General features: G+C 42.5%; 1 protein-coding gene and 1 non-coding gene across 3 annotated transcripts in view; one reads left to right on the top strand and one right to left on the bottom strand.

Annotated features, from left to right (window-relative positions):
* The window catches only part of CAMK4 (calcium/calmodulin dependent protein kinase IV), an 84,429-nt gene that overhangs the window by 24,211 nt on the left and 40,951 nt on the right, over positions 1–19,267 (top strand). The window contains exons 2-5 of one of the 2 annotated variants that reach the window (XM_088653111.1): positions 9,837–9,915; positions 13,968–14,021; positions 16,651–16,713; positions 16,987–17,069. In XM_088653111.1, the coding sequence (XP_088509237.1) occupies positions 9,837–9,915; positions 13,968–14,021; positions 16,651–16,713; positions 16,987–17,069 (279 nt within the window). The remainder of the gene's footprint in view (positions 1–9,836; positions 9,916–13,967; positions 14,022–16,650; positions 16,714–16,986; positions 17,070–19,267) is intronic. The other variant, XM_035100264.3, reaches the window with a different exon arrangement.
* Positions 18,720–18,792, bottom strand: TRNAQ-CUG (transfer RNA glutamine (anticodon CUG)). The gene has a single exon. It is a non-coding gene; the product is annotated as a tRNA-Gln (tRNA).

Here is a 19,267-nt window from a genome sequence, read left to right as displayed (position 1 = left end):
GTCCCACTTATTCATTGTTAAGTCTGCTTAGGATTGCAACTAAAGCTGTGTTCAGATACACACTTAATGTGAGAGGAAGACCCATTTAACACAACGGTTCTGAGTTCCGTAGACTTCCATATTGTCCCGTAAGTGAAGTATATCTGAATCACCACTTTCTGAATCACCACTTTCTAAATGGCTATCTAGCCATTGCTCAGGCTTGGTTCTAATGGCACAGAATACTTTTTCTTTTTGTAATTGATTCAGGATAATAGTGTGTGAATCAGACTATCCAAAAACTTGTTTTTTTTATATAATAATATTTATTGAGTTTTCCAACAATACAAATCAATATCTTCAACAAAGAAAAAGCAAAAGAAAAAAAAAAACCACAACAATAAGAAAAAAAGAAAAAAAAGAAAAATACAAAAAAGAGAGGAAAAAAAGCACACTGAAAAAAAGATAAAAAATAAAAAACAGTTAAACATCTAATATGTAAACCACTGTAATAAACTTAGACTTCCCCATTCTGTCCTTCCCGAGTCTTGTTAATATCCCATTTTGGCAATTTTCCTGATACTTTACACTCATCCACATATCTCAATTAAATCCTTATGATATCCAATTACATACAATCCCTTCAATTATATTCCCCACACTTTAATTCTATAATAATTCCCTTCAGCCTCATGCTTTCCCTAAAAATCTCCTCAAATCTCTATTTTTAACAATTTCTAACAAAAAAGAACATTTATTATTTTACAAAAGATCACCCTTCTTCATCCGGGTGCCCTTCTCTGGATGACCCGACCAGCATCTTTTAACAGTCCAATTTTCAACCGTATTATCCGTCTCTTATTTATAATGTCCTCTGGCAATCAACCTATTCCGTCTCTCACCCACTCCAACCCCCTCTCTTCTTCCCAGCAACCCTTCTGTCGCCCCCATTGTTCATGTCCTTCTCCCGGACCTACCCTCCCCTCTCTCATTGAGGAGGTTCGAATCCGGGCCATCGCTTGCTTCTTTTTTCCTGGAGCCAACTCTCCTCCTCTCACTAGGAGAGACAGCTCCTGGATTTTTTTAGGCATTGGAGCTCCTTGGTAACAGTCTAGGTCCTGTGCAAACTCTCTCACCGCTTGCACTTCGATCTCAAACTCTTCCTCTTCTTGTTCTGTCAACTTTGTATCAGTATTCTTATCATCCTCTAATTTGTCCTCTTGTTCATCTTCCTTGTCAATGGAGAGAAGTCGTTGCTGTGTCTCAAGGCATGACTTTGTAATCCTTTTATATTCTTTTACTCCTTCAAAGATTTCGTAGATTTTTTCCCAGACTCTTTGTATCCCATTCTCTCCCATCTTGTGATGTTGTTTTGTCTAGGGATTTCCTTTGTCCTCTCCAATTTCAATATGGCGATCAGGCAGAAGTGTCGGAGACGTATCTTAAACTTCGCCAGCCGGGGCTCCAGATTCCTGCCCCCGGTTTCCAAAGGGGTCGTCAAGTAGCAAAATAAATCCAATTTAGCAGAAATCCAGTCTTATAACATACAATCGTCCCCCCCTTGGCTCTGCTAACCACAGGGGAGAGCTCCTGCTTGCTATTTTTAGGGAGATTCCAAGTCCCGTTCCAGCTTAGTAGCTGCAGGCTCGGTAATTGCATCTAGAGAGTCTCAGTGAAGGGGGGGAACGACCTCCGTCATCTTTAAATTCCTCCCCCAAGTCCAAATTATTTTCAATTTGAATGCAAAATCTTACTTGATAATCCAATTTTGATTCTGGAGGCATCTGGTGCGCAGTTGGTGTCGGCTCGGAGCTTTGCGCCGCAGAGTGAGCGTATTGTCCCGAGGCTCCGTCGCGCGCCGCCTGCTGACTTCGCCCCCTAAAAAAGAGGGGTTACTCGCAGCGGCCGCGACTTCAGGGAGCTCTGCCGGGTGCCATGTCCCTGGACAGCCCAGTCCAGGGGTTCTCTGGGGGGGCCACCTCGCTCAGATGACCTCCCCCCCCTGCAGCGCCCGGGGATCTCGGAGATCGAGAATCCCCCGCCGATCCCAATGGCTACCAGACCGGAAGTCCCAGACTATCCAAAAACTTGTATTAAGTTAGGTAAACTGATAAAATTATGCCTGTACAGTTGATAAATCTCAGAACACCTTTCCTGTGAACATGTCTGAGGATGTGGTGCAAACACAATGAAAGGATAGTCAAATTAATTATCAGTACACATATTGTAACAAAAATGGGAGCAAAATAATCCAGTGATAAAGATGAAAAACTTTGTACTAGACATGAGATAGATGTGACTGATGCCAATCTTTTTGTCCTCCTGTTTCGCCATGGCAATGGTTTTTGTAACATGCTTCCATAATCTGATTTTTTTAAAGAAAAAAAATTGATTATAGGACCGTGTGTTAGGACAAAGCTGTGCAGAATGAGAGGCAAAATGGTTATTTGAACAATCCAAACCATCCAGTTATATGCATATTCCATAGTATATCTGTCAGTGCAGGAAAGCCCTACGCAGCACTGGTTTTGCCTCCTTCTCTCATAGGATATGAGCAGTAGCATCATTTCAGGACAAGGGACTGTACTTTAGACCATGGGTAGGACATGGGTGGCGCTGTGGTCTAAACCACTGAGTTTGTTCCATTTCCGCTGTAATGAAGGACGTAAAATCATGAGATTGTAGCATAAATATTATGAATGCTGTGGAAGCTGCCTGAAGTTTGTTACTACCCTAAGAAATGAAATGGACTACACTAGTTTGATTACAGATCCGTTTCTCATTTGTTACACATTTACAGCATTTATCACTGCCACCACCCTGGAATTGGATCCAGTTTTGTTCCTCGCTTTCAGTCAAATGCAGATATACAGCTGGTACAGATATAGATACACCTATTCATATACAGAGAGACAGAGGGGCCTTGTACAGCCCTCATTATTTAATTAGGCTTTTAACCCCCAATTAAACATTTGACTGGCAGTGAAAGGGAAAGTAGAAGGCGGAGGGCCTTTTCGGCGGCAGTGCCCTCCCTGTGGAACGCCCCCGCCCCCTTCAGATGGCAAAGGAGATAAAGAACTACAAACTTTTAGAAGACATCTGAAGGCAGCCCTGTACTGGGAAGTTTTTAATGTTTGATGTGTCCATCTCCTTCTCCCTGCACCTGATTACATGTTTAATTAAGGATTTAAACCCTAATTAAACATCCAGTTGGCAGTGAGGAGGGGAGGGAGGGAGGGAGGAAAAGAGAGTGTCTGCCTATGTCATCTTCCCCCCTCCACCAACCCTATCTTTAACTAGTGTTTTAAATCCTGATTAAACATGTGGTTGCCTGAGCACCCTGCTTTTAGCAGCCCTGGACTGCTCTGGGTGGGCCCAACAAGAAGCAGACCTGGAGCTGCCTTGACCTGCTCTGGTAAAATCCCAGGTTGACCACATCATGGAATGCAAGAATACAATATGGTTGAAGAGATCCCAAACTCAGGTGTGTGAGTGAGGTTATATTTGGGGGGGGGGCTGGTAGCTTTGCCAATTTCCTGCACAATCCAAATCTCAGCTCCACCTGAATGGAGAAGTTTGTATACAGCAGATCTTGGACTGTGAGCTGAGCTGGGGCAAAGGAGGAGGAGGAGGAGGAGTTTGGATATGATATCCCGCTTTATCACTACTCTAAGGAGTCTCCAAAGCGGCTAACAATCTACTTTCCTTTCCTTCCCCCACAACAAACAGGTGAGGTGAGTGAGGCTGAGAGACTTCAGAGAAGTATTACTAGCCCAAGGTCACCCAGCAGCTGCATGTGGAGGAGTGGGGAAGCGAACCCCGGTTTGCCAGATTAGGAGTCCATTGCTCTTAAACACTACACCACACTGGCTCTCCAGTACTAAGCCAGTATAAATCCCCCATCCTGGCTCAGCTGGCATAAATCCCAGCCCTGACCCTAGAATAAGTTCTGCTGGCTTCCTACTGTTTAAATTGCTCTATTTGCCACATCTCTGGCTTCATCTGTAGGCGGTGTGTGCGCGTGTGTACGCGTGTGCGCACACGCTTATGCTCACTTTTGCTATATGTTACTCACGTTTACTATAGACCTGTTTTGTCCTTTGTCACAAAATCTACTAGGCTTTCTGCTGCTGATGTAGATTTAATAACCCACAGTAGGTATTTCTACTTGTGTAGTTCTACGGAACACAAACACACACACACACACCGGCTGGTGAAATATGATTCATTGGAGGATTGTGGAAGTGTGATTTAGAATACAGAGCTTACATCTATAGCCAGAGGCCCATATTCATAACTATCATAATTTGCATGTGTAGAGTTGACATTACCCTTCTGTTCAATGCTTGCTCTGTTATTGTATGACAATTGTGCATATGTCCTCTGTTCATTTTTATAAACGACCACATCTGTCTGACCTGTACCTTTGCTATTCCACCATGTGATTTTTTTTTAAATTAAATATTATTAATTAGGTACTATTGTTCTATATCTAGTTTTTTTCAATATGTTAAAGATTCTGCAGAAAAGTGGGGAGGGGGAGAGTAAAAGGAAGCAAGCCACCCAACAGGAACAGCTTTTCTTTTTCCTTGTGATTATAAATTCACAGCCATGTATATACATCTATATCAATATTGACCCATGTGAATTGCTAAGCAGCTGGCTCTCATTTTATATGCAGCACCACACACTCATGCACAATGATTGTCATATAGACTCCCTTGCCACAAGGAATTGAAAGGCCCAACTGGATCAGAATGTGCCACAGTGAGAGAGGGTCACAAAGTGAGGAAGGGATATAGATAATATGCCCCTTTTCTCACCCCCCCACTGCATTGCCTCAGTTTTTCAAACAGCAAGTGGCTGCTTTCCTCATTTGCAGTACAGTGGTACCTTGGGTTACGAACTTAATACGTTCCAGAAGTCCGTTCTTAACCTGAGGTGCGCATTCCCTACCTAGGCCTCCCACGGCCCCGGAAGCGGATTACGTTCGTATCCCGGGGCAAAGTTTGCAACCTGGATCACCTACTTCCAGGTTTGCGGAGTTCCTAACCTGAAGCGTTCGTAAGTAGGACGGTTTGTAACCCGAGGTACCACTGTGGTGGGCTTCTTGGCAATACATATGTGCATATGTAGAAATAAGTGCATTTGTCAGCATTTCCATGTGAATTTTTCCTAATGCATGCAAATTTACCTAATATACTACACATTTTTGCGAAACAATTGCAAAAACAATTTTGCAAAAAACAAAAATAACATTTTTGTATGTTTTCAGTAAAACATCATTTTATGCACACTTTACCCTAGTCTGTGCATTATTGTTATTATTATAAGTATTAACCTATTTCTTGGCTGGAGAACTGCATTGCAAAATTTGGAGAACTGCAAATTTTGAGGGATGATTGTCAGGGACTGGTGGGGCGCTTATGAGTGAGTTGTGGAGGCAGGGGGTTGGGGGCTGCTGACACAGGAGAGCAGACCAATGATTTATGGGGTTTGGTGTCCGCGTGAGGCAAGAGTCAGGAAGGGGGAAAGAAGACAGGTCAGAGCAGTCTGAGGCAGAGGGGCGAGTGCAGGACATGTCAGAAGCAGAGGAAGAGGCTGTCCTGGCAAGGGACTACCTATGCTGTATGGCAAACAAATACTGAAACAGCATTTCAAAAGCAGTTCACAATGTGGCACAGTGGCTGCAAGTAGGGTAGGAAGCTATTCAAGGCAGAAAAATAAACAAACTTTCCACCCGGCTAGGAAAAGCCTGGACACTCTTTAGAGCCTGGCAATAAATTTGCTATCATTAGGCTAATGCTGAAATAGCTGGCTTGGTGAAGTATTTGATTCTGCAGAAGTAAAGGGAAAAAATGAACTATGCCAATTTGGTTATATTTTCAGACATGTTTTAGAGATCACGCTGTCCTAATTGCAAGGAGATAGACAGGAAAAGTGGGAAGCGATTGTTTTGCTCAACAATTTTGTATGTTCTGCTTTCCAGCCATGGTTTCTTTTATGTGCAGACAATTCAGAGCATTTCCCCCTTATTGTTTGTGAGCCTACACAGATTAGAGTAGACTTTTAATTGTGGTGAGCTCCTTTGGGCATGGCTTATGATGGAAAAGTAGTGCACAATAAACCAGTGTTGATGATAGGTTCACTTGTCAGACCCAAAAGTAAAACAAGTCAACAAACAAAAATCCATTTGGGAGCTAAAAGACATAGATCCAAAATCTAGAAGTGCACTGATGTTCTTTCTTGGCAAAATGAAAGCAGAAAAAAACTCTAGCAAAGTTATATTTGCAGGGGTTTGCAAATGTTAGCAGAGTGTGTGATTTCAATCAGCAAAATGGCATGTGGGAAAGGTTAACTCCTCCCTCCTTCCCTCCTGCATTCATGTTCTTTATTCTCTGACATCCCTGTGGGGGAGACAGTATCTTGTCCTTTGCTTCAGTCAGCCAAATGTATTTGGTTGGGCCTGTTCCTCCACAGCTGCTATCAATGAAACAAATAAGCAGGAGATAATTTTCCTGGATCTCTCATGCCATTGAGCTGATGTGGTATAGCGGCCAGTGTGTTGGGCTAGGACCTACCGGTAGGAGATTGGGGTTCAAATCCCCCCACAGTCATGATTCTTATTTGGTGACCTTGGGCTACTAACCTACCTCAGAGCTTTGTTGTTGGGATCAAACAGAAGGGGGAGAACTATGCAGTGCTCTTTTTAAAAAAAGAAAAAAGGTGCCAGAACTCACCATGAAGTTATTACAGTAAGTGCCACACTTTTAACATCTGAAAAAAGCTGTCAGTATTGTGAACCCTTGAGTACGCCCAGAAAAAAAGCACTGAAACTATGCCACCTTAGAGGAAATGTGAGCTATGGATGTAATATTAAATGATAAAATAAATCATCCACTTTGTCCTGAGAAGAAATAGGGGAAATGGAATGTATAATAATTAAAGGCAGGGAAGGGGCTGGATCAAAAAGGGGAAAGGAACAGAATCAAATTCTGAAACAACAACTAGAAATAACTTGCCCAAAGCCAGATTTTCCAACTCGCCATGTATTCTTAGGTGGTGAGAGGCCATGCTGCCTTCCCCACAGGGACATTAAATAAATGGAGGGGGGGGGAGTTGCACGTGCACACACAAGGTTTCTGAGACTACAACATTCTCTGAATGTTCTATATGGAATTTTGACTACTGTGGAGTGCAGACTACCAATTTTGCATGGTCCTACAAAATTACATACCTAATCTCTTATGCATGTAGAAAAAGTTAGCCTTTATAGTATTGGATCCAGTACCTTCTCAGGACCATTTCATGCAAAGCATTTACCCATGTTCATTTCATCCTTTTACATCCTTTTATTTTGATTTGGGTAGCAATTCTCCGATTAGATAAAATAGAAATTGGATTTTGAAAATATACTCACACAAACCTGTTTAAGACTTGAATAATTTATCCAGTTCAAATTTAGGCAGGATTGGATTTGTGGTGGTGATTATTGTATTTGAAATGCAGTACTGTACAGGGTTGATCTGATTCTTTTTTTAAAGATACATAGTGCAATTTAGCTTTATTAAGCAAAACGTTTCCTTTCCTTCTGAATGTGCTGCAGCTGGTTTGTGAAACATACAGTAGAGCAAAGACAAATGCGACATTTTGGAACAGTGGAGCAACTCTGGAAACCCCTTTACTACATTTGATCCACATTTCCCTTCCGTTGTTGAACTCAAACAAAAGAGGTTCAGCAAATTTTCTGCAGAAACCAGCTATGCATGGTGCTCATTGGCTGGCTTCATACCAAGAAGAAAAACTTCTCTGGTTCCTCAAACTTTGGAGCAGTCTTGCACTTAAATTTTAAAAAAAGTGTATAAAATATTAATAATGAATGAGCACAGAAATGCATCATGTGGTGCTTTTAAAAATAAAAATGTATACAGCCTGACTGAAGGATGGAGAGAGGGAAATGATGGGCAGCCAAGTTGGCACTTTATTCAGCATTACGCATGCATGCATTGCTGGCACCATGTGGCTGTGTACTGTTTTTCAAATGGTTCACGCAGACCAGGGGTCAGCAGACTTTTTCAGCAGGGGCCAGTCCTCTGTCCCTCAGACCTTGTGGGGGGCCGGACTATATTTTGAAGAAAAAATAAATGAACGAATTCCTATGCCCCACAAATAACCCAGAGATACATTTTATGCCCAGAGAGTGGCAGGGGAAGCCCATCCAGATGGGCGGGGTACAAATAATAAATTATTATTAATTATTATTATTATTATTATTATTATTATAAAAGCACACATTCTACTCATGTAAAAACACCAGGCAGGCCCCGCAAATAACCCAGAGATGCATTTTAAATAAAAGGACACATTCTACTCATGTAAAAACACGCTGATTCCCAGACCATCTGTGGGCCGGATTGAGAAGGCAATTGGGCCAGATCCGGCCCCGGGGCCTTAGTTTGCCTACCCATGATGTAGACCTAGCATGTACCATAGTTCCCAAATCCATTCCCCTTTTAAATCTGGCACCACCTCCACTCCCTGTTCACCCTTCTCAGAGAACCTGAAATAGGTGAAAAATGAGACACTTATGGAAACATTTGAGGCAAGAATTTTGTCTGTCAAGCAATGCCCAGAAGGAGGAAGAGTTGCTGATGGGAATGGAAGAAAGTTCAGCCATAATAACAGGATTCTTCTCAACTGCAATTCTGACAGTTTCTTGAGCAGCCCCAGAATTATTGGCTCCTTCACCTTTAATGAAAGGACCGTTACTCAGATATCTTTTTTTTCTTTCTCGTTTTGTGCCTTGTGCCATAACTTCCTTTAAAATGTTCTGAGGATGCTGCTGGGTCAGGTCGACTTGACATTCATTGCATTTTCTATTATTTTAACTACCCTTCCTTCTCTATAATATATACTACAAATGTGTTAATTAGAAATGGATGCTCTTCATTCAGTGAAGATATGTTCAGGATAGATGCAATTCACACATCACTTTCCCTCACTTCTTACACATGTAGATAAGAAGTTTGTGTGAACACACAAATGGCAACTGGAAGGTCTTGCTAAAATATTTTTCAGAGTAACACATTTTGCATTAGGCAAATGGTGGATGCATCTGTTGTTGTTGTTTTTTTAAATTAATGTTCAAAGAGTTCAAACAGCACTTCTAGAACTGCAGTATAAATATTCCATATAAGAAAACACACCACCTAATTCTGTCGTCATTGGCTTGAAAAGTTGAATACTGAAAAGAGCGAAGAAATTTTCAAGACTGACAGCTGAAGATTGCATTTTCCAATGTGCCAAAGTCATTCCAGCAGTGAAATAACAACTCTCCTGTGGAATAGAAAGAGCTACAAATGAAACAGTTTTCTGTTCTGCAGGAGTGTTACAATGTCGCTACTATTGGATTTTATTTATTTGTTTACTTTTCACGATTCCTTAGTACAGTCCTGTAGTTAAATATCTCTGGGCAATGGAATTGGAATAATGAACAGAATTACTTTGTGTAGGTGTTACATTGCTGAGGTCGGAATATAGCCAAAATAAATTCCAAGCAAGTACTTGATCAAAACTGAAAATCAAAACCGTACAGTGAAAAATCATAACTTATTTTAATTTCCAAGAATTAAATTTCAAATTTTAAAGCAAGCTCAGTTTTCAGAGAAATAACATTTTATAGAATAGTTACAGGTAGGTAGCCATGTTGGTCTGACGCAGTCAAAAAATAATAATCCTTCCAGTAGTTGGTCTCTAAGGTGCTACTGGAAGGATTTTTTATTTTTATTTTATTTTATAGAATAGAATAGAATATATTCTACATATTTGAACATAACTTTATATTTTGTTTTATTCAGGGGTGCAACATCTGTTGTCTACAGATGCAGGCAGAAGGGAACACAAAAGCCATTTGCTGTCAAAATCTTGCAGAAAACTGTAAGTTTCACCCCCCCCCAATTCTCAAATTTTTCTTACAGAGGTTTTCTTCAGAGGATCCATTGCAAATGTGTTTAGGCTTTAATTGCACAGTCTGACCCATGAGGACTTTCCAGCTTCGTTTGATTTAAATTCATGATGTGCACACCAGCAGCCTTCAGAGGAAATTATTCCCGAGGACACGCTATGCATTTACTTATCTTTTTGTATATTACTATTCTATCTGCATATTGTAAAATGGTTAGTAGAAAATGTATACTTAGAAAACACCAAGTGCATGAATTCCTGATGAGAACAAAGCAGTAGGAAACCATGGAATGGACGTAAAAAACAAGAGGTTCTGCAAACTAACCCATATATCTTGTATGACTTCCTGATTTGAACTCAGCATTTTGTGGAAATCAGCATCTTCTGCAGAGGCATGAGGGTGGGGGAAGAAGAAAGAGATTATCACCCCAAGACTACATGCCAGAAAGAATACAACAGTTCTTGTTTTTGTGAAGGAAGCAACCTTACCTTTTGTTTCGTGCTGCAGTTGTACCTGAGCAATAGTTCTGACTCAGGGGGGTGACCAACCCTCAATGTAGCCCTCAGGAGAGGGATGGGCGGCAGGGGGGAGGAAAGAGAGGTTTAAAACAAGAGTAAAACTGTTTATGTGTGTTGCTAGAGAATTGCTAATTTCTACTGTAAGTAGGTTAATGGCAGGTGCTGCTTCAACTTTGCTAGCATGCCGTACTTTGAGAACTCTGCATTGTGCCATGTTCTCTGAGTGATGAACATTTCATGGTATTATAAAAATAGCATTAGGATTGAAAAATTCAAAAGAAGTACAGTCAGGAGATTCATTTAGGGTGGTTATTACATAAGCACCTGCAACTCTCTCAAAAGAGTTGCTATTATTTGAGCATCATATTTGAGGCCGAAATACATGTAAGTTATGGAGTTTCAAATTAGTAAGCAGAATGGTGGGGTGGGGGGAGAGAATTTGGGGCGGGGGGATCGGCCAAGCTAGATGCATTTCCTTTACAACAACAGTTTTATGATCTAGCCATATTGACTGTGAAAACCTCTCCAGGCTTCAGTGGGTAAGTAGAGGGGATGAGATTTGTATCAATGGAGATCCAAGTCACTTCTGCAAATGGAAAGAGCTCTTCGGTATGTGGAATAGCATGTCTGTACCAACTGTATCACTATAGGCCGCTTATTCCACCAAATAAGAGGATTGTTCTTTCTGTTCCTCTTATCTTACCAGGGGAGGTTCAAGCACTACTTACACACCATCTTTCATGGAGTTTAGAGTTACAGTGGTACCTCTACTTACAAATAACTCTACTTACGAATGTTTCTACTTACGAATGGAGCTCCGTCCGCCATCTTGGATGCGGTTTAGATAGGATTTTTTCTACTTACGAATTTTTAGATAGGGTTGCTTCTACTTACGAATTTTTTCTCCCAATGCATTCCTATAGGATTCGAATTACAAATTTTTCCGACTTACGAATGTGCGTTCGGAACACATTAAATTCGTAAGTAGAGGTACCACTGTATTTTCAACAGTAGCTCCTCCAGATATTAAAATGTTCTGACAATAAATTTAAGGAGTCCTACTTTAAGATTCCCAATGTCAAGGTGTTGACCTTGATGTTGAGAAAGATTGAGGGCACAAGGAGAAGGGGACGACAGAAGACGAGATGGTTGGACAGTGTTCTCGAAGCTACGAACATGAGTCTGACCAAACTGCGGGAGGCAGTGGAAGACAGGAGTGCCTGGAGTGCTCTGGTCCATGGGGTCACGAAGAGTCGGACAAGACTAAATGACTAAACAACAACTTTAATATTGTTTTATTGTGTTCTCGCCGAAGGGGCTTGAAATACTAGAGTTGCAAGCTGAAAATTTAGCACAGTGCAGATATTCCTATTTGAGACCTCATTTTCCTCATTTTCAGCCTCAGATGTAGCTGTTTGCTATGGAGTAAAATATTTTGACATCACTGTTGAAAGCGTAAACATAGTGCAATGGAGCTATGCGACCATGTTGCAACTATCTGTCTGTCTGGAGTTAATATGCATAGTTCTAGCCCCCTCATCTTTAAAAGTTGGGCAAATTGGTTAATATGCAAAAAAAAGCAGGAGCTGGGACCAAGCAACAGGAGCTCACCCCGTCACAGGGATTCGAACCGCCGACCTTCTGATCAGCAAGCCCTAGGCTCAGTGGTTTAACCACAGCGCCACCTGGGTCCCTATTACTTTATCCAGATTATTGATTTGCCCGCCCCCCGCAAGGTTTTATCCTAAACATATGGACTGTTAATGATGATGCATACTTTATCACTTATAAATTATATAACAAATAAGTATCAAATAAATGTGGCCTTCAATGTTGAGACACAGAAACACTGCAGTGCAAGATACCAGTGAGTATCCTCATAAACATTTACCAGAGTTGTTGTCATGACACGAAAAGCTCACTAAAGCCATGGTAAACGTAAAGATAAAGGGACCCCCAGTGGCGTAGGAAGATAGGGGCAGTAGGGGCAGGCTGCCCCGAGCAGCGGGCTCCAAGGGGCGCCATCGCGGGCTGCCCACCTCGTCCCCAAAACGTGCGCCCCGCCCCTGGAACGCATGTCACGCCCCTCCAGGAGGCGCATCCCACCCCACGCTAGCCCCCTCATCTTTAAAAGTTGGGCAAATTGGTTAATATGCAAAAAAAAGCAGGAGCTGGGACCAAGCAACAGGAGCTCACCCCGTCACAGGGATTCGAACCGCCGACCTTCTGATCAGCAAGCCCTAGGCTCAGTGGTTTAACCACAGCGCCACCTGGGTCCCTATTACTTTATCCAGATTATTGATTTGCCCGCCCCCCGCAAGGTTTTATCCTAAACATATGGACTGTTAATGATGATGCATACTTTATCACTTATAAATTATATAACAAATAAGTATCAAATAAATGTGGCCTTCAATGTTGAGACACAGAAACACTGCAGTGCAAGATACCAGTGAGTATCCTCATAAACATTTACCAGAGTTGTTGTCATGACACGAAAAGCTCACTAAAGCCATGGTAAACGTAAAGATAAAGGGACCCCCAGTGGCGTAGGAAGATAGGGGCAGTAGGGGCAGGCTGCCCCGAGCAGCGGGCTCCAAGGGGCGCCATCGCGGGCTGCCCACCTCGTCCCCAAAACGTGCGCCCCGCCCCTGGAACGCATGTCACGCCCCTCCAGGAGGCGCATCCCACCCCACGCCCCTCCGGGAGATGCGGCGTGCCCCCGGGAGGCGCGCCACGGCCCTGGAGCGTGTGCCCCGCCCCCAGAATGGGGGCCAGCCCCGCCCCCAGTGCCGGAACATGAAGCTCCGCCACTGGGGATCCCTGACCATTAGGTCCAGTCGTGGCCGACTCTGGGGTTGCGGCGTTCATCTCACGTTATTGGCCAAGGGAGCCGGCGTACAGCTTCCAGGTCATGTGGCCAGCATGACTAAGCCGCTTCTGGCGAACCAGAGCAGCGTACGGAAACACCGTTTACCTTCCCGCTGTAGCAGTACCTATTTATCTACTTGCACTTTGATATGCTTTCGAACTGCTAGGTTGGCAGGAGCTGGGACCAAGCAACGGGAGCTTACCCCATCACCGACCTTCTGATCGGCAAGCCCTAAGCCCTGTGGTTTTACGCACAGCGCCACCTGCATCCCAGTCATGGTAGTAGCTACTAAAACATTTTAAGGGTAAGCATAGGTAGCATGTTTCACAAACATTAATTCACACGTGTGTTCGGAGCAAAGTCTAGAGATTGGATACATTTTTAGCAAGACCTAGGGAAGACAGAGGTTTTTTCCCCAGCTAGAACTCGGCAGACCAGAATTCCGGCAACTGTGTTGTTATAACACAACAAGGGAGGCGTTCATGGTGAGTTCCGGCACCTTTTTTTCTAGAAAAATAGCACTGTATAAGGATATACTATTTTTTGTACCATGAGCTCCAATGTATCCATTGGGCCAAGGCTAAACTGGGCGTAAAGCTGTTATAGTAATCTGTAAACAAACATGTTATTTCAGGTGTTGCCTGCTGAAGAGCTCTGTGCAACCCTAAAGAAGTTGTATCAAGAAAAGGTATTGCTATATTTATATCTATTAGATAATAGGAAGAAAGTATTAGGTGGCTTCAGAAAAACTAGAACTGCAAAAATACAAGTTAGTTACAGGTAGGTAGCCGTGTTGGCCTGACGTAGTCGGGGGGGGGGGTTCCTTCCAGTAGCACCTTAGAAACCAACTAAGTTTGTCATAGGTATGAGCTTTCGTGTGCATGCACACTTCTTCAGATTCTTCTTCAGATTTTTCAGATATCTGAAGAAGTGTGCATGCACACGAAAGCTCATACCTATGACAAACGTAGTTGGTCTCTAAGGTGCTACTGGAAGGAATTATTATTATTTTTGCAAAAAATATACCCGCCCAGTTTAGTAATCCCATGCAGCAGAAGATCTGTTTGCAGAGGAAATTCTCTAAGTACAGTATTTTTCTGTTCTCTTCATGGATGTTGAGCTGCCTGCTCCATGGGAAGTGAGAGGCTAATTCACGCAGGAATTCGATGTCTGCACACACACCGAGTCGCACATTCGAAGCCTTGTGTTTAAAAGCAGCCTTAGGTCAACTCCATTCATGTAAATAAATTATCCCTAATCAGTCACTATCCTTGTTACTCTGACTATATAGCAGGGAGGAGCAGTAAGAAGAACATTGTCCCTTCAACCTGGACAGCGGCCTGTTTGTTGTAATGGTAAAGAGTGCATTTCGCCTAGTATTTATGCTACACATTCAGCTAAATGCGCAGCATTCATTCTGCATGGAAATAAATAACGTGTGCAGCAGCTGTTGCTTGGTAGATGGCATTTACTGCAACTATTGGTCATTAAGTCTATGTAACAATTTTGAACAAACATTAAGGACGGGATTCACCTAATGAACCCTGCCAGCAGAAGCTTTATGCAAGAGTTTCCACTTGTGCAATGCAACTTCCTCATTTCTCCCCCCCCAACATGCCCCCCCTGCCCTGAAATTGCATCTGAGGGGGTCAGGAGAACCCCCAGAACAGCATGCAAAGGGAGGGGGATGTTCCATCTGACAAGCAAATATGCTTGCAGATGGAACCTTGCCGTTGAATTCTGTCCTGAGACTTCAAAATGTTAAAGTAGGACAATAATAAATGCCAACTATTACTCTGTGGTATGAACATGTGTAGATATCATACTGGCAAATCAAGGATGGAAACTGGCAAATGGAATTTCTGAGCATTGAATGAACTGGAAACTGGAAACAAACAAAAACAAAAAAAACCTGCTGGGTGGGCAGAGTGCACTGAAGGACTGAGTAATTAATGTTTTATTTTTATAAAACTGAGTGGTGAGTTCTGCTGAAACATGCAACATTCATCTTAAGTGGAGAGGCAGTCAGAAAAACTACTGGAGCTTACAAAACAGTAAGATTTTTGTTCCTTTCTTCCATTCTTGTTTACCCTCCAGGCACTTATTCCTTACCCTCTTGTTTCAGCTAGCTTGCTGGGTCTTTTCAGAGCGCAGAGGAAACCTTTCCCTTCTCCCAAATGTGTAAACAACAAGTGATATAAAATTCTGTCTTTGAGCACATTTCTAAAATTAACTTTGTAGTGTTGTAAAAAGAGAATCCTCTGTGACATGCTGGCACTAGAGGGTCACTGCTGCCTCACACAGAAGTAGCTTGGGGGCACAGATATTCGCCAGCAGGGAGTGCTTACTAACCTAATAAAACAAAGGGAAGCCTTGCTTCATGTACCTTGCTTCTGTTTCTTGAACATATTCCCCCCCCAACTTAGTGTAAACTTATTTCTCGTTGTCTCCTCAGTATCTTGCGATATTCTCAAATCTGTCTAAAATAGCTGATCATCTTTGTTTCAGACTTCAGACCTCTTCATGCCCCTGATCACACCTACTGTTATTTTTTTAATGATTTATTTTCCTTATATAGGTTTCAGTGATGTTGACTTCGATGCCTGGAGCATTTTCTCCCCTCACTGGTATTAGCAAGATTCCTTCCACCACCCCCTGAGACTTCTTGCCTTCCACTTCACAGAATTATAGAGTTGGGGCACTGAGGGTCATCTAGCCCAAACCCCCTGCAATGTAGGAATCTCAACACGCGGTCTCCCATCCACTTTGAAACCATGCTGAACCCTGCTTAGCTTTGCAAATGTGCTAGCAACATACTGTCTTTTTATGTAGACATTAAACTCCAGAAAGGAAGGCATATTTTCTTATATTGGTTTTTGCAGTCACACTGATGTCATTGGAACTGTGCTCAGCAGGTAATTGGGCACAAGGCAGCTTTCAGAATAATAATGTGTTTCTAATATGCAGTATTGTGTAAATATATAGGATGTTTGAATAGTAATGCAAGATTTTAAAAAAAGTAGCCTTGCTGAATGAGAGAGGTGGTTGTAGAAGGTTGTGCCGTCTGCAGATAGAAAACTTTTTGATCCAGTGGAATTTCCTGTCAGCTGAAACATTGGGTGCTGATCAAATTTCCATCATAATTTTGTATGAAAAGTCACTGAAATCTTTGAATGTTCTTTAACATGCAAGTAAGTCCCAGTGACTTCACTAAGACTCATTTTCTAGGACATGTGTTTAGGATTGCACAGTAATAGTTAAAAATGTCTAAGATGAATACCAACAACTTATTATGCATTCCCCCCCCCTTTAACTAGGTAGACAAGAAGATTGTCCGAACAGAAATAGGCGTTCTACTTCGGCTTTCACATCCAAATATTGTAAGTTGGGTATTTTTTACAACAAAATTTTTTGTTTGCTTGTTTGCTTGTGATACAGATGTTTTATTGTGGAACCTTGAGGCAGAATGAAAAGCAGAGGTTTTAAGAAGTAATTAAAAACAATAATGAGTTCAAACAAACCCCAAGACCAAGTTAATGGGATAAATGAGACATTTATCCTTCACTGTAACTTCTTTGCTGTTGACCTTCAAAGTATATACTGTACATACTTTCTCTGAAATTGAAAAATTCCTTATTTTGTGCCTTTCTCAGATAAGACTGAAGGAGATATTTGAAACCCCCACAGAAATCAGCCTTGTCTTGGAGCTGGTCACAGGAGGAGAACTGTTTGACAGGTAGGCGATGTGTGACAAGTTATTCCATATCTCTTGCAGGAATGTTGTTCTAATGAAGAGTTACTACGGAATGGGGACCAGTTTTGCATAGAGTTAATGAGAAGGCAGGAAGCCCAAGGTGGTGGGGAGGGACTTCAGCTCACTGTCCTGCCCTGAAAACTGCTGTGATCTTGCTCTCCTCTGGCTCACAGGGCGGACTTCAAAGCACATGTCTTTCTCAAGGACTGCCCTGTTAGGGTGTAAAGAGGAACAGGCCTCAGGCCCCTTCTCCCACCAGATGTCAAAGAGAACAACAACTACCAGACTTTTAGAAGACACCTGAAGGCAGCCCTGTTTAGGGAAGCTTTTAATGTTTGATGGACTACTGTATTTTAATATTTTGTTGGAAGCTGCTGGGGAGAGTGGCTGGGGAAACCCAGCAAGATGGGCGGGGTATAAATATATTATTATTATTATCATCATCATCATCACCATCACATTAAACCGTTCTTAAACCATGGTTTATTTAAGCAAGTCAACGAACCTTGTTTAAACCAAAGGATGAACTGCAAATTATCAAAGTAATTCTGGTTTGTTTCACCCTTTCATCCCATCTGGCTTCTAACTCTCTTCTGCCCCTCCTGCTGACATCACTTAAGTGTTTGCAGCACCTAGTTGCTGGCATCGCCTCACCATGCCACCATTTCCCTTTCCACTGGTCGGCTGTGAGAGTGAGAGCTGTCATCAAACAACTGCTCCCTCTTTCCATTCTGCCAGGAAAGAAACACCCACACTACTTTGCAACTTGTTGTTTCTTAAAGTGCACTCCTTTCCTCTGCAACCATGCCTTTTATTTTTCTTTCCCCAACTGGCAATTGGTTTAAGTAAGCATTCCTTACATTGGACCCCTCTCTATGTTCTTCTCCTGCTAGGTGGGTACTGAAAGACTGATTTGACTAATGCACACTTAAGTAGTTTCATATGTTAATTGTAATGACTGTCAGGAACAAAACCTCATTTCAAGCTCATGCATAATGAGTTTTTCCTTCAAAACCTGCCCAAATTTAAAGGAGGCACATTCCCAGAAATCATTCCACCCACTAACCAGAATCACTCCAGTGCCCAACAGTGGAAACATTTGCAAAGCAAAAATTCATCAGTGTTTCCTTTAAGTTTTCAAATCCAGCTTGAGCTGCAGCTTTGAATAGAAGGGGAAAGAGTCCTGTTACCAGGCAAAGTTAGCAGCAATGTCAACTACAAGAAAAGTGCCAGTGAGAGGAACTGAGCACAAAGAGTGGATTCATTTTTCAGCCACTCTTGTTTGGTGTCTGTTTCTTGGTGGACAATTTGGGAAGGGTGACATTACAAGGGTCACTTAAACTATATAGTTAGGGAGGTGCTCATGTTTACACATAACCCTTGGCCATAGTTAAGGTCACTGAGCCAACAACAAATCATGGCTTTCAAAGTTAAACTATAGTTAAGGCACTCTGCTGGGTTCAGATGTAACACTAAACCATGTTTTATGTACCAATATTTATCAGGAGTGACTAGCCTTGCAGGGCAGAGGGCCTGGGGGCTGCATTCGCCATTGTCCAATCATAGAAATAATAGCACCATAGAGCTGAAAGGGACCACGAGGGTCATCTAGTCTGCAATGCATCAATCTTTTGCCCAAAGTAGGGCTCGAACCCACGACCCTGAGATTCAGAGTCTCATACTCTACCAGTGAGCTACCAGGGGCTGCATGCCAGCAGCGTGTGTTGCCAAAAAATGATTGCAGCCACCCCATGCTCCTGCATGCACAGATATACGCAGGCAGACATATACACAGCAGAACCATGTACATGCATCTACCATCCCCCACAGCCGCTGGACAGACTCAGCAGCATAGAAGCACTCACTCAGCAGTATTTATGCTCTGAATGCTCCAGTTTTACCCTGGGAAGCAAAAGCAAAGCCTCCTTTTAAGTATGCAAAACGACCCATTCTCTCTCTGGTTTGATGCCGTTGTTAGAAGGTCTTACAGAGGAAACAGGAAGGGATGCTTATTCCTGTTTCCTAAGCATCTCTGAGACCTGGGTTAAAATCCCAGCTCTGCCATGATGCTGAGTGACCTGGGGACAGTCTTTCTCTCTCAGCCTAACCTATCTCACAGAGTTGTTGTGGGTATAGAATAGGGTGTGAGAGGAACCATGTATGCTGTCTTGAGTTCCTTG

This window comes from Zootoca vivipara, chromosome 10 (genome assembly GCF_965207765.1).
Source record: "Zootoca vivipara chromosome 10, rZooViv2.hap1.1, whole genome shotgun sequence".
Taxonomy (NCBI): Eukaryota; Metazoa; Chordata; class Lepidosauria; order Squamata; family Lacertidae; genus Zootoca; species Zootoca vivipara.
Note: the sequence above shows the minus strand (reverse complement) of the source record. Positions and strands in the feature narration are given on the sequence as shown.